This window comes from the organism of the source record quoted next, assembly GCF_019968985.1.
Source record: "MAG: Porospora cf. gigantea B chromosome Unknown PgB_NODE_22_length_68024_cov_120.959, whole genome shotgun sequence".
NCBI lineage: Eukaryota > Apicomplexa > Conoidasida > Eugregarinorida > Porosporidae > Porospora > Porospora cf. gigantea B.
In genome coordinates this window covers 54922-68024 of record NW_027178813.1, presented here as the reverse complement: position 1 = coordinate 68024, position 13103 = coordinate 54922, and the positions used below count along the sequence as shown (strand labels likewise).

The following is a 13103-nucleotide window of genomic DNA, read 5'->3' as shown; positions in this document are numbered from 1 at the left end:
GCGTCTGACTGTAGAGAGAATCACAGATATCAGATGGTCCTCGGTTCGATTCCGAGTCAGTCACCTTGTCAATCACATAAATTTCCCAACACTCACACGACACTGCAGCATAAACTGAATCAAAATCACCGCGCTTTCTCTAACCCGGCAGCTGCTAGCGCCAAGCGACCTGCTGGACTCTCGTAGGGGTCTCCGCCGACTCCCGGCAGCGGAAATACAATAGTGCTATTCTGTTCAGCAGCGATGGTGGTCAGAGTGCTTAAATACCTTAGGGTCATAGCTCCTGGAGACGCGCTTAACTCAGACGCGGCCTTCCCCAACATTTTGGAAGCCTCATACTCGCCTGTAGCGGAAATCTTCTTCGCAGCAGCTTCTCTGCCCGCTTCTGCTTCAGCAGCCATGGCTCTCTGGAGATCATCAGGCAGCGTAACATCACGTATCTCCATTTGCAGCACTTGAACGCCCCACTGATCAGTCGCTTGATCGACAATCTGCAGCATCTCTGCCGCTATCACATCTCTGTCGTGGAGAATTTCGCTCAGGGTTCGCTTCGACAACGCCGTACGGAGAGATGTTGCCGCAGCCAGCTCTGTTGCATACCGATAATTTTCCGCCTTCACTATGGCATTCATAGGGTTGTTCACGCGGTAAAAGAGCACGCCGTCGACTCGAACGGTCACCTGGTCGCCCGTCAGAATCTGCTGGGCTGGAATATCATAGGTTGTAGTTCGAATATCGACCCTGATGATATCGTCAACGAATGGAATTCTCATGTTGATGCCGGGCTCCAGCTGACCTTTCTTTCGACCGCAACGAAACTTGAGACCTCTGTGGTACTGCTGAACCTGTACGAACGAAATCCAAATGGTCAGCGGAAAGAGTATAACACTAACCAACACGGCCATACAAATCAGAAAACGTTCGCACGCCGATGACTTTGTGTCCTCATCCTGCATGTTGTGGCCTTCCAAACGCACTCGACGATCGTTGAGAGTTTCATTGGCCTCTAAATCTGCCACAGACGACATTGCTAATTTGTAATTACACCATCACTGCGGTCGTCCTGAAGTGCTGTAATGTCTTCCTCGATATCTACGTTGACAGGCGTCTCAGTCTGAGATTCAGCAGAGCGACCACATTCCGCTTCTTGCAGACACTTGGGAATCTGGGGCGCTCTCCCCAACCTAATCTTGATGCTACATCGCCCCTCGATGCCGTGTCCAACATCTTCTCTGCGGACTCTCTCCTACGGCGCTGCTGGCACATTGACCATCAACTCAGTTCGTCGATAGTAGTTTCAGAAGTTTGGCAGATGCAACTAGGCTCTCATGATTGATGCGCTGTATGCTTCAACAATCGGCCGTTTGTGACTTGTCAGTCAAGAACAGAAGTCACTATTTGCCGGTGTTAATCGTGATTTATGGAGACGACAACACCCGTCGAGGTCGAGGAGGTGCACGACCATACCGAGCAGCCCGCACAACCTGCACAACCTGAACAACCCAAACCTGCCGTACCGATAACCGATGAAGAGAAGAGGCAGCTGCGAGCTGAAAAGTTCGGAGTAGTTACCCCTCAACCTGAGGCCACGAAGAAGCAACGCCGAAGCGCCAGATTCGGCACCGAATCCGAGACCGACAAAAAAAGACATCGCACTCAAAGGTTCAACGTGGTGAAATCTGCCGTGGACTCAGACAGGCTCAAAGCTCGCAAAGAGAGGTTCGTGTCAAAAGCGATCACTAAAGAAGATTCCTTAACGTCGAAAGCTAAGATAGAAGCTCGCAAGCTGAGATTCGGGTGACTACAGTTGTATCTTGAGCTTGTCTGCAATATCCATGTGAGAGCACATCTCCTGAAACTCCATGAATGATATTCGGCCATCGTAGTTGGTGTCCGCTTCTATCATAGTTCGGTCGACAAGCTGCTGTAATTGCTTGTCAGAAAGGTTGTTGCCGATCATCATCTTCATCACCTTGAACAGCTCCCCGTTCGAGATAAAGCCGTCACGGTTCATGTCATATATGTCGAATGCGAACTGGATCTTGAAGAGCTCCTCGGTGCCACTCGCAAGCTTAGACAAGCCCACTAAGAACTCGATGAAGGAAACCTTGCCGTCGTTATCCGTGTCAAATATTCCGATTACCCTTTTTACTAAAGGGTTCTGAGTGCTGAGACCGAGAAGTTCTCACGTCTGCGATTTCTGGGACATCAAAAAGCTCATGAGGATCGAGGTGGCCATTTTTGTTCGTATCCAAATTTCGGAAGCGCTGGCTCGTTTTCCCCTCGCGGTCTCACCTTGTAAAGCCTCTTCACGTCGTTCTCGCTGAAATTTGCAGCCGAAACGAGCTCTCGTTGCTCCTCAGGGGTGAGCTGTCCTTGACTATTGCCCATCACCCGACTTGAATTTTGAGTATTTAAGGGCTTGTTAGGTGGTGAGTAGATTCGATTATGGTGGAGCGGTTATTCTCCTACAATGAACTCCTGTCGATAGAGGCCGCCGAGGACCTCTTGTCACATCGCTCAAAGGAAGATTACACTGAGGCGGTAGACATGTCAAGCTCAGGGTTAAACCTTGAAACGATAGCTCTCGTCGTACCCTTGCTCTTCCGTCTCGGAGGGCTGCGGAGTTTGAATTTGAGCAACAACCACATTGACGACCGGGCTTCGGAGGTTCTATCGGCTTGTCTGATCCACATGCAGCGGTTGGAGGCACTAAACCTCAGTGACAACCAGCTGTCGCACTCGGGGGCGGACATCATTGCTAAGTCCTTCTTCCCTTGCTTACGGTCGCCGAAACAAGGGCGGTCCACCTCGCTGCCAGATTCCACCGTCTACTTCATCTCTCTGTCAGAGAACAATCTCATGCCAGAGGGGTGCTTGGCGGTTGCTGAAGCCCTGCGAGCCCGACAGTGTAAAGCGGGAGTGGCCTTGTCGAATGTCGGCGCTGATGCCGCGGCGCTGCTTGGGTTATTGAGGGCGGCTCCTTATCTGGCATCACTTGATTTGAGTGATAACCCTTTCTTACTTTGCGAGAACTACGCCTCGATAGGCGATGCTGTTCGAAACCTGTTGCAGCATTCAGAATCGTTGGCGTCATTGGACTTATCCTACTGCTGTCTGAGTCCACGACTGCTGGACCCCAATGTTGGCGGAACAGGGAAGCTAACGTTGTCCCCCAGAAATACTTGCCTCTCTGAACGGACAGGTAACGTCCCTCGACCTCGTGAGTGGATGGCCGAAGGCAGTTCAAGTCGGACACCCCTGTCCAATAGTACTGTGACGCAGGCGGAGTTCTTTAACGACGACTCGTTTGTGGGGGGCATCCTACAGTCACCTGGAGCGCTGAAAGGGTTAAGAGCCCTCCATCTTGCAGGCTCCAGTATCACAGACGGGCTCCTCAGTCAATTTATTGAGGGCTCCGGCGAGGACTGCGATTTACAGTTGCTTGATGTCTCTTACAACTATCTCGTCCAACCTGACCTTATTAGACTTGGTACTGTATACTCGTCTCTCACGATTCTGGATCTCTCAGGCAACATGCTGGAGCCTAGCGTCCTTACAGACGCAATGAGTGGACCGTGGAAAGGGTTGCGGTTGTCCGATTGCGACCTGTCTGATGAGGCAGTCTCCACCATCGCCGACAATATCACAAAGCAGACTCATTCCCCCACCAGAGGTCAGCACTTTTATCACCAGCCAACCCTTCCTGAGGCATCGGAGTTCTACAGGGCGTTTATGCCGTCACCCAACACCCAGCGCAAGTACCGTCATGCCAAGGAAACTCTTGCGAGGATGACTCGGCTGCTTAGTCCTTCGGAGCAGACCAGCCCGCTATTTTTCGTGTCAGGCACTGGCATACAGGCTCAAACATCGCAGATTCCTGGCGTCCGCTGCAATTCGCCGATAGTAGCTCTGGATATCTCCTACAACCGCATTCGAAAATCCTCTGTCAGCTACCTCACTGTGGCGTTGAATCACTCAAACGTGAGCTTTCTAGATGTTGAAGAGTGCTGCTCCGAAACAGACGGACTGACCCCACTGAACGGTGTGCTGCGGTCTCAAAGTACTTCGCCAAGGTTGATACACCGAACCTCTACCAAACGCCGAAGCTCTGTAGCGATATGTGGGCTCAGGCCGAAGGACCCTCCGAAGACCACAAGTCGAAGGTATTCATTGGTTACCGCGGCAGACCTGGAGACCTCAGCCATCGCGATCCATGGCATGCCCTCGCACGAGAAACAACACTTTCAGCTGTCTTCGTCCACGAGCAGTGCCTCAGCCGAGTCCTACTGGGATATACCCCTCTCGGAGCATGTGAGAACATCCTCGTCGCAGGATAGACTGGCAGGGTAATCCAATTTCGGTGAAGTGATATATATCTGATTCAATGTCGCCAGCAAACACACATGAGTAGCACAAACACAAATAAACCGAAGGCGCTCAGCAGCACAATGGTGATCACGCTGGAGGTTACTTTGGTGCTTTCAGGGGACGATATCTGTTTCAAAACTTTGGGGGCGTCCGCTAGCAGCTTCCCTGCGCGGCCGGAGAGTCTCTCAGGACCAAGCGTCGCTCCGTCACTCATAAGTAGACTTGCGTGGTTCCAGAACTGCTGAAACAGCGCGACTTCCGAGGGAGCACCGCCGACTCGTATTTCGCGTAGTCCAGCAAAGAACCATGAGGCGAAACGCGTATATGTATGCAGAAACTGAATCTGGTCTTGGGGAAGCGGATGGTTGGACAGTTTCGCATCCGAAATGGAGATAATGGAGGCGTCGACGTCGGCGACAGCGTCAAGAAGGTTCTTTACTTCGATAGGAACCGTCAAGTTGTGAAAGCATGCTCTTACAAGCCTGAATGCACTTAGCGACCGCACCAAAAATGGTGTGGGATTCGCTAGGTACAGTTGGGTCTCCTTGGTCAACTCTGATGGGTATCCGGGGACATCCGCAGGATCTTGGATGAGGTCCAATTCAGGCAGCAAGTCCTGAAGGACTCCAGCTAGGCGTTTAAAGGCCTCTTGGCCGTAGTTCGCGCCGCCAACACCTAAAATGCTCAGGTCGGAAGGCGTCACGCCGACGCCTGCGGTGGAAGGGACGGTGCTTGCATAAACGCCAACAAACAGAAGAAGCGATTCGAATTTCATCAAAATCATAAACGCCAAAAACATGAAAAGGTTTAACTGAGGCGGAAAAGGTTTAACTGAGGCGGAAAAGGTATTTTGTTAATACAGCTGCCACGCTGTCACATCCTCGGCATCTAATTCCGCTCGGAGACTAGACTAACAAACACTGCAAGGTGTACGTGCGTGTTGTAGGAAGGCTTGGCCCAGATGGATGATGACGGTGCTGTACTTGGCCTTGATGGCCTCACCAACAGGACGTTCATATTGACTCCGAGAACAGTGCATGTTCGTCTTCCCAACACATGTTTGTCAGAATGAGGTCAATAGTAATTGAAGATATTACAAAATGACTAAGCACACAGATGTGGTGAACAGGTTCCTTTCTGGCGAAGCCGTACACATTGGCGAGACGTGGAATCAGATATCCCATGACCGGAAGTGTCCTGAACTGAACGGCCGCACAATGCAGGCCTTCACCCCCTTCAACATTGGAAAGGTCGAGATTCCCAACAGGTATGTTATGGCTCCAATGGGTCCTGTCGGATTCTGCGACATGGATGGTTGCTTCAACCAGCGGGGCATCGACTACTACGTGGAGCGAGCGAAGGGAGGAATGGGCCTTATCATGACTGGAATCCAGACGGTGCAAAATGAGGTGGAGGTTCTAATCGAACCCGCTGTTCCGCAACCCAACAAGTGCCCTCCTAAATACCTTCTAACAGCGGGAGAAATGTGCGAACGAGTTCACTCGTACGGAGCTAAGATCTTCGCTCAGCTGACTGCTGGACTTGGACGCTCAGCAATGCCTCCGTTTGTCAAAACACACGTCGCACCTTCAGAACAGGAGAACCGGTTCGATGCAAAGCTTATCCACCGCGCGATGACAAAGGAGGAGGTGTTGCACTACATCAAGTCCTTTGCTCACTGTGCCGCTATCTGTCAAAAGGCAGGCTACGATGGCGTAGAGATCCACGCGGTTCATGAGGGTTATCTCCTTGACCAGTTCGCTATAGCCTTCTACAATAAGAGGACTGATGAGTACGGTGGATCGCTGGAGAATAGGCTACGGTTTGCGACTGAGATCGTAAAGGCTGTGAAGAACGCTTGTGGCAGAGATTTCCCTGTGTCCCTGAGATACTCCGTGAAGAGCTGTTTGAAGGGCCTGAGGCAGGGAGCTCTGCCGGGAGAGAAGTTTGAGGAGGCCGGGCGTGATTGGGACGAAGGGCTCGAGGCGGCGAATCTGCTGATCGCCGCAGGATATGATGCGTTGAATGTCGATGCGGGAACCTACGATTCGTGGTATTGGAACCACCCTCCAAGTTACTTCGCGCCTGGCATGTACCTTCCGTTCTCGTCGTTTTTGAAGAGCAACGGCATCACGGTGCCAATCATCACAGCAGGACGCATGGAAGATCCACGACTTACTGAGGAGGCGCTGAAGACCGGCGAAACTGATTTCGTCGCTCTAGGCCGGCCGTGTTTGGCGGATCCTGACATTGTTAACAAAATACGACGAGGTCTTTATCATCGGGTGAGACCATGTGTGTCTTGCCACGACGGTTGTCTTGGTCGCCTTTCAAAGATGCGTCCGCTTTCTTGTGCTCTGAACGCTGCGTGTGGTCGAGAGGAGTCCTCTCGGCTTATTCCGGCGTTGGAGAAGAAGAAGATTCTGGTTGCTGGAGGTGGGCCTGCGGGAATGGAGTTTGCTCGGGTTGCCTCGACTAGAGGCCACGATGTTACTCTGGTTGAGAAGTCAGGCCAACTGGGAGGCAATCTCAGAGTTGCTGGCCAGCCGTCGTTCAAACACGACGATCTTGCCATGGTTGATTGGTTTACCACGGAATTGACTGAGAACGGTGTTCGGATCATGTTGAACACCGACTACGACGACGTAAAGAGTTCTATGAAAGCCGACGTGGTGGTCAACGCTATAGGGGGCTCACCTATCTTCCCAGAACCCTTCCGACAGCCAGGTGTTCTCTTGGCGGACGAAGTCCTGACCGGGAAGCCGGAGCTGCGATCGCGAGTTGTGGTTATAGGCGGAGGTCTAGTTGGCTGCGAAACAGCGTTGTTTTTGGCCCGTGACCGAGATGATGTCAGTGAGATCACTGTCGTGGAGATGACTGACGAAGTTCTGGGCGGCGAACATGGCGTTCTGCCGTTCGCCAACTACAGCATGATGAAGGACCTTCTGGATCATCACGGAGTCGAGTTGATGGAGGGCCACAAGGTGCTAACTGTTACCGGCGACTCTGTCTCGATGCTGAAGTGCGAGGACGAAATTGAAGGCGAAATATGCAGCAAAAAGCGCATCTCTGAGTGTTCGGTCATCTGCGCCATCGGATACCGTCCCAACAAGGCAATTGAGATGCCAGAGGATGCCGAATTTTACACTATCGGAGACTCCAAGAAGGTCGCCAGCGTCATGGCTGCTGTGTGGGATTCCTTCGAGGTAGCTCGACATGTCTGAGGAGACGAAATGTCATTTAAGAGCGAGTCACTTTTTTGTGGTAAGATGTACATAATACCTTCCAAGGATGGATGGTCCGAGCATGTTGAAACATCCTCACTATTAGAAAACTCGCAGAAGCGTTTTTCACAGGGCTCAAGCCCAGAATAAGAACAAATCATATTAACTTTTTCTAAAAAGATCGTTTTTCCAAATTATCTCATGAGACTTTCGTTTGGACGATCTGAAGACTTCCCTTTGCCTCTGGCCCTTGCTTCGGCCCTTTCGATTGCATCGAGCACCAATGAGACAGGCGAACAGGTGCAAGCCGAAGAATACGACGACGACTACATTTTTAAGGGTAACCGAGTGAATCCCTTTTTCAGGACTGACAGTTGTCCTGGAAGGTTCTGCACGGGTATTGAGGAGCCGGATTATGAGGAGGCTGAACCTGGAGAGCTCTGCAGAGATGTTGATGAGCCGAATAATGAGGAGGTTCAACTGGAGGAGGACCCTGAGAATCACAAGGAAGCCAATGTATTCGAAGTGCAGATGGGACAAGCTAGCCTAGTTAACGTTGACCACGGCCCTCACGAGGTGGTACTTGTCGTACCGGCCCACAGGGTGGTACAACCAGCCCAGAATACAGTCTCCCATGTGAGGAGGGTTCAACCAGTCTCGGCACGACCACTTGAAAGGGACCAGCGTATCCGCGATAGCGCGATACATGAAAAAACCGTCAAGGAGCTCTCACAATTGTTCGAGCAGTAGATTTGGATGCATCAATGATATCGTTTGTGTGCTGAATAGCTGTATTAACGCTGAAAAGGAAGTCGCTCCGGCTTCAGTGCGTTTTGATGTCTGATAATCAAGCAAATGGCGGCCGAGGTACTTCAGGGCTTCGATGAGGGCCGCTTCGGCGGCTTCAAGACCGTAATTGCCTCCAAGGAGGTCTTCTTGGCCTCACTCTTCCTTCAACGCCGTGACAGGTACACGAATTTTTACTTTAGGTGTGTAAACGTCATTACGGCCCAATTGGAACCTAAGAATGACCGCTGGGCTGTTCACAACCTTGAACTCACTGAGAGATCTGATGTTCCTACTCGCTGCGCCGTAATTGAGCAAACGATCCGTGCGATTTTGTCCAACAGGACTGTACACCTAGAATTTACGGTAGGACATCATCACTTTCTCACGTAGCCTCTCGGCATTACGTTGTACGCGCCTCTGGGAGAGGTCTCATTCTACTCCGAGCTTCAAGGGGCGCCCTTTGATGACGACGACGATCTCAAATATCTGTCACCTGCTTGTAGAAGTCTGGAAGAGAAACTGCCGTCGGCAAACGAACCTTGAAATAGATGCTGAGCAAACCTTGAATCTTGGGGATGATCTGACATGTCATTTGCGTGTCGAAGTGGTCTTTTCTGCGGAGGCACTCGAGTTCGGTCGTTTGGGCGACAACCTGGCGTTGGAGGACGGCCTTGCGGCGGATCAGGCTTTGCACCTCAAGTGCCATGTCTGCCAACGGATGGTTTGGTTCGCGGAGGAGAAAGTCTCTCCAGAGTCCTGCTCGTTTCTACGATGTGAACTCCCCTCAACGTACCTGCAAAGATACCAGAAGAATGTCGACGTCCTCATCGAAATTCGCCAGCTCCTTCTCCCAACGAGCGGGCAGCGGATTTAGGACCTGTAATTCTTCCGGCAAGTACTGCGACAGGTGACATGATCCGAATAGGTATGGCCTCTCCAAAAAGAACTCCTTCACCGTTTCAAGCGTTTGTTGACGGTGACGCTCAAATTTCAGAGCGTTGGCGACCGCAATGGCTGTATCGGCCTCTATTCGCTCCTTCAAGCTCATTTTGGGTTTTGTGTGAATGGTGAGTGGTCAGTTTTATTTGTGCATTCCTGTGGTGATCCATTAGTGTCGTTATTTAACATATTTGATTCGTGTTTAGTTGAGTGCTCTTAGATGTTAAGTCGGTGGTAAGTTATATTACTCATTTCTATGTGGATGATGGCAGCCAGGCCAGAAAAATACTCAGTCAAACTGGAGAGATGGACCGCCACCACCAGGGGAATCTCCAAAGGCTTTACGATCCATGTTCTTGAGTCTGAACATCAAGTGGGAGAAACACCCTCAAAGGCACACTGGCTAGCGCGAATAGATAAGTCCCAAGTGGAACAGAAGGCAAACGAGCAAGGATTTGACTTGAATGCTGACGGCCTCCTGAGTATTCTCCAATCGTGCCTAGAAAGCTCCGGCCACAGACCTCTCTTGGATGTTGAAGAGTGCACTGTTAATGTCAACAAGATTCCTGCCAACGACAACCAACAAAGCCAGCAGACGCCTTGGGCTGAGTTCCTTGAGATGCCAGGGCATTTGGATTACTCACGCTCAAGTCGACTGGCAGGCCAAACCTACATGCCTTCTCCATTCGACGGCAACCTTGAAGTCTCGTTCAGACTGATTGTGAGGAGCGCACAGAGGGAATATTCAGTTCCGGTCCCTTGGAAACTATACTGGGGCGCCGATGACATTGGAACTGAGCTTTCCCCTTTCGCTGTCCACGACTCGAAACGACCCGTGGGACCTTAAGAACCCATGTCAAGCGGTTACGTTCGCAGAGATGCAAGCAGCTTGGTGGGCCGCCATAAAGAAGAGCAACGTCCTGGCTTCCCGCTTGGAAAGCGACCACCGATCGAATGAGAGGCGTCGACGTGCAGACGAGAGGACGATAAACAATCTGCGCGAAGTAGTTGCGTCTCTGCAATGTCGAGTGGCGGCACTGCAGCAAGAAGTAAATGCGGGCCTGTTAGAAAAATCTCGGAGAGGTGACACGTCAATCTTACCGGTGGCGAAAATACGAGAAGACTCAGCAAGACCGGCTCAACGGACCCCTAAACGAAAGTCCGTGAAGCTCAAAGAGCCCTTACCACCCATCGTGAGTTCTACTTTAAAGAGCGTTCGAAGCGATAAGACCCGCCCGGAAACTGAGTGTGAATCACAGAGTGGCGAGTAACGCGGCTTCGAGATCAAGCACGCTGGTTCGATGCCGAAAGCGGGTTGGGAAAAGTTTCCGGCATCTGAGCAACGTTAAACGTTCACCACTGTCATACATACAACGTCTTCCCGGTTACGTTGTCAGTTTGTTGGTGATCGGGTCCGACTGCCATCTCATGAGTGGTCTTCGCTGGTCTTTGGACGTAGTGATATTCTGGCGGCTTGGGGTACACTGGTTTGGTGGTTGTGGTGCCGTATTTAGGGTGTGGGTAGACGAGAGGAGGGTAGTGGGGGTTGGAATAGGCAGGCGAGGATCCTTGGTACACGGTGTCAGCCCAGGAACTGTCGTAGTAATCCTTCTGTGATTCGCCCACATATGTGGACGCGGAAGCTTTATGCTCAAGGCACTGCAACACGTCGTGCGCCAACGTCTGTGCGAGAAGACCCGGCAGCGACGACCAGTACCCCTCACGGTCATCAGCGAGACAGCCTGACCTTTTTAAAGCCGCCGCAATACGTTTCAAGCCGCGGTCGCCCACGCCGTTCAATACTGTCACACGCTCCACCTCAGCCACTGCCATTGGCCCACCGGTTGGTTGGTTAAACTTCATCGCCAGAACCTCATTCAAGATTTGATTCCCTGTGAAACGAATCTCGTGTTTGCCGTTCCTGGCGAATCCAAATAGCGCCAATGTAGGGTTTATCAGCGCTTTCGGCTTCGAGGGGCCGTCGGTCCCCAGCATGAACCGGACATATTCATTGTCTGCGTTGGTGGTTCGACGGTGAATCTCTGCCACCAGGGCGTAGCCAAGGGCTGCGTGCAGGGTTCCAATGAGGACTTCGCTTTTGGCAACGCGTTGAAGGTGTTTACGGGTTCGGAGCTGCGCTATCGCCGTCGGACGTTCATTGTGATAGGTGAACTTCACCTCCGCTACATGAGGTTGCTTAACATCCGCGTCGGGGACGAGGTCATCAGGCGTCCAAACCGACTGATCAGGAGAGGAAACGCTGGCCTTGAACCCGTGACTGGCCACGTTTAGAACTGCTCGGAGAGTTTGCTGATAGCCGTTAGCGCTGTAAATATCGCGGGATCCGTATTTCGTGTCCTTCGGAATCTTTATCAAGTATGCTGGCTTCGAATCAGCGGGAAGGCTTTTCCTGCGCCTGCGACCGAAAGGCCCATCATCAACAGTGACAGCGAACGCGTTGTCTCTGTAGTGTAGTCCCGCCAACGCGGAGACTGGAAGTAGCCAGAGGTGCAGGTGCATTGCGAAATGAGACGTACCTTTTAAGCAGGCTACACAGAGGTTGAGGGTCAGTGTTCACTGACTGCTTGTTCCAAAGGCTCAGTGTAATACATAAAGACCCCACATCAGATTGATATTTAATGACGAATTCATCATTCTCATATGGACAGCGGCACTCTTGGACTTCTACTGGCTTTGGCTGCGGGTCTGTGCACATGTTTCGGAGCACTTTCGGTCTTCTGCGTACGCTCATACAAGCCTAAGCCCTTTGCTTTCTGTATGGGTCTGTCGGCTGGGGTGATGACGTATGTTTCGCTTGTTGAAATTTGGCAGGAAGGATTTGCGGAGACAGAATCGGGTTTGGAATCCCGTTACCCAGGGAATCCAAAGAATACCCCTAACGCCTACCTGATTACCACGGTCTTGTTTTTCTTTGGCTGGGTATTCGCCTCCTTCCTGGATGTATGCATCCATAAGGCTCTTGATAGCTGTGGAATGGTTGGCACGGCCGATTTTCCTCATGCCGAAGATACAAGTTCTATTGCAAGCAGTGATAACCAAAGCTGCCACTCCGACGCCTCCGATGTCGAAAGCAACCACGGTCAGCCGAGATCCTTCTGGCGCCGCTGGTTCCAGCACGAGAAATCAGAGAACCAGATACGCGAGATCAAACTAGCCGCCGAGCGTTTCAACCAAGACCAGTCTCGTTTCTTGAGGATGGGTCTTTTTACAGCCTTGGCTCTAGGCGTGCACAACTTCCCCGAAGGCATCGCTACCTACACAAGCGCTCTTAGTGATCCGTCTTTTGGATTTGGCATGGCCATAGCAATCGGCACTCACAACATTCCTGAGGGATTTTCTGTGGCGGTTCCAGTCTATTTCGGGACAGGCAGTCGTTGGAAAGCGATTGCTCTCTCCTGCATCTCTGGACTGGCTGAGCCAGTTGGTGCTCTGATCATGCATCTCATTCTTGGTGGACAGGAAGTAGATCCTCTGGCCTTTGGCATCATCTTTGCCATCATCTGCGGAATAATGACCAACATTGCCCTTAAAGAGCTTTTCGTATCTGCCTTCCGATACGACCCGTGCAACGAGGTTGCCTCGCACTCATTCCTTCTGGGAATGATTATAATGGCGGTATCTCTCGTATCATTTGAGTACGTCTAATCACCCGATGCTGGCGATGAGAGAAATGAATCTCGTTGAAGTATCACAAGGAGAAGGAATTCCTTGTACAGTGTATTTACGTTCGTTTTTGTTGGCGTCGAATTTTTTTGAATG

The 13103-nt window shown here is 51.5% G+C and overlaps 12 protein-coding genes across 16 annotated transcripts; 7 read left to right on the top strand and 5 right to left on the bottom strand.

The window, feature by feature from the left end:
- Positions 1–125: 125 nt before the first annotated feature.
- On the bottom strand, positions 126–1028 carry KVP17_000625 (uncharacterized protein; the record flags this gene model as incomplete). Its single annotated transcript, XM_068515307.1, has 1 exon — positions 126–1028. One exon carries the CDS (start codon positions 1026–1028, stop codon positions 126–128), a length of 903 nt encoding a protein of 300 aa, XP_068376692.1.
- Positions 1029–1420: 392 nt separating this feature from the next.
- KVP17_000636 (uncharacterized protein) lies at positions 1421–1801 on the top strand (the record flags this gene model as incomplete). The annotated part of the gene is made up of 1 exon (XM_068515332.1): positions 1421–1801. One exon carries the CDS (start codon positions 1421–1423, stop codon positions 1799–1801), a length of 381 nt encoding a protein of 126 aa, XP_068376715.1.
- KVP17_000630 (uncharacterized protein) lies at positions 1802–2391 on the bottom strand (the record flags this gene model as incomplete). 2 transcript variants are annotated; one of them, XM_068515319.1, is made up of 3 exons in its annotated part: positions 1802–2161; positions 2190–2267; positions 2296–2391. In XM_068515319.1, the coding sequence occupies 3 exons, from the start codon at positions 2389–2391 to the stop codon at positions 1802–1804; spliced, it is 534 nt and encodes a 177-aa protein (XP_068376702.1). The 2 variants fall into 2 exon arrangements, with proteins under 2 accessions (XP_068376702.1, XP_068376701.1); XM_068515318.1 differs by lacking the exons at positions 2190–2267; positions 2296–2391 and having other exon boundaries at positions 1802–2014.
- A 57-nt stretch (positions 2392–2448) lies between these two features.
- Positions 2449–4353, top strand: KVP17_000663 (uncharacterized protein; the record flags this gene model as incomplete). Its single annotated transcript, XM_068515375.1, has 1 exon — positions 2449–4353. One exon carries the CDS (start codon positions 2449–2451, stop codon positions 4351–4353), a length of 1905 nt encoding a protein of 634 aa, XP_068376754.1.
- Positions 4354–4384: 31 nt separating this feature from the next.
- On the bottom strand, positions 4385–5170 carry KVP17_000646 (uncharacterized protein; the record flags this gene model as incomplete). The annotated part of the gene is made up of 1 exon (XM_068515351.1): positions 4385–5170. One exon carries the CDS (start codon positions 5168–5170, stop codon positions 4385–4387), a length of 786 nt encoding a protein of 261 aa, XP_068376732.1.
- Positions 5171–5471: 301 nt separating this feature from the next.
- Positions 5472–7595, top strand: KVP17_000643 (uncharacterized protein; the record flags this gene model as incomplete). The annotated part of the gene is made up of 1 exon (XM_068515348.1): positions 5472–7595. The coding sequence occupies one exon, from the start codon at positions 5472–5474 to the stop codon at positions 7593–7595; it is 2124 nt and encodes a 707-aa protein (XP_068376729.1).
- A 201-nt stretch (positions 7596–7796) lies between these two features.
- KVP17_000626 (uncharacterized protein) lies at positions 7797–8345 on the top strand (the record flags this gene model as incomplete). Its single annotated transcript, XM_068515308.1, has 1 exon — positions 7797–8345. One exon carries the CDS (start codon positions 7797–7799, stop codon positions 8343–8345), a length of 549 nt encoding a protein of 182 aa, XP_068376693.1.
- A 105-nt stretch (positions 8346–8450) lies between these two features.
- KVP17_000651 (uncharacterized protein) lies at positions 8451–8774 on the top strand (the record flags this gene model as incomplete). The annotated part of the gene is made up of 1 exon (XM_068515358.1): positions 8451–8774. One exon carries the CDS (start codon positions 8451–8453, stop codon positions 8772–8774), a length of 324 nt encoding a protein of 107 aa, XP_068376738.1.
- An 88-nt stretch (positions 8775–8862) lies between these two features.
- Positions 8863–9432, bottom strand: KVP17_000637 (uncharacterized protein; the record flags this gene model as incomplete). Of its 3 annotated transcripts, XM_068515333.1 has the most annotated exons (2): positions 8863–9150; positions 9178–9432. In XM_068515333.1, 2 exons carry the CDS (start codon positions 9430–9432, stop codon positions 8863–8865), a joined length of 543 nt encoding a protein of 180 aa, XP_068376716.1. The 3 variants fall into 3 exon arrangements, with proteins under 3 accessions (XP_068376716.1, XP_068376718.1, XP_068376717.1); XM_068515335.1 differs by lacking the exon at positions 9178–9432 and having other exon boundaries at positions 8863–9090; XM_068515334.1 differs by lacking the exon at positions 8863–9150 and having other exon boundaries at positions 9169–9432.
- A 147-nt stretch (positions 9433–9579) lies between these two features.
- On the top strand, positions 9580–10170 carry KVP17_000648 (uncharacterized protein; the record flags this gene model as incomplete). Of its 2 annotated transcripts, none has more annotated exons than XM_068515354.1 (1): positions 9580–10170. In XM_068515354.1, one exon carries the CDS (start codon positions 9580–9582, stop codon positions 10168–10170), a length of 591 nt encoding a protein of 196 aa, XP_068376735.1. The 2 variants fall into 2 exon arrangements, with proteins under 2 accessions (XP_068376735.1, XP_068376734.1); XM_068515353.1 differs by having other exon boundaries at positions 9586–10170.
- A 515-nt stretch (positions 10171–10685) lies between these two features.
- KVP17_000658 (uncharacterized protein) lies at positions 10686–11843 on the bottom strand (the record flags this gene model as incomplete). Its single annotated transcript, XM_068515368.1, has 1 exon — positions 10686–11843. One exon carries the CDS (start codon positions 11841–11843, stop codon positions 10686–10688), a length of 1158 nt encoding a protein of 385 aa, XP_068376748.1.
- A 141-nt stretch (positions 11844–11984) lies between these two features.
- Positions 11985–12989, top strand: KVP17_000662 (uncharacterized protein; the record flags this gene model as incomplete). Its single annotated transcript, XM_068515374.1, has 1 exon — positions 11985–12989. One exon carries the CDS (start codon positions 11985–11987, stop codon positions 12987–12989), a length of 1005 nt encoding a protein of 334 aa, XP_068376753.1.
- Between the last annotated feature and the right edge of the window lie 114 nt (positions 12990–13103).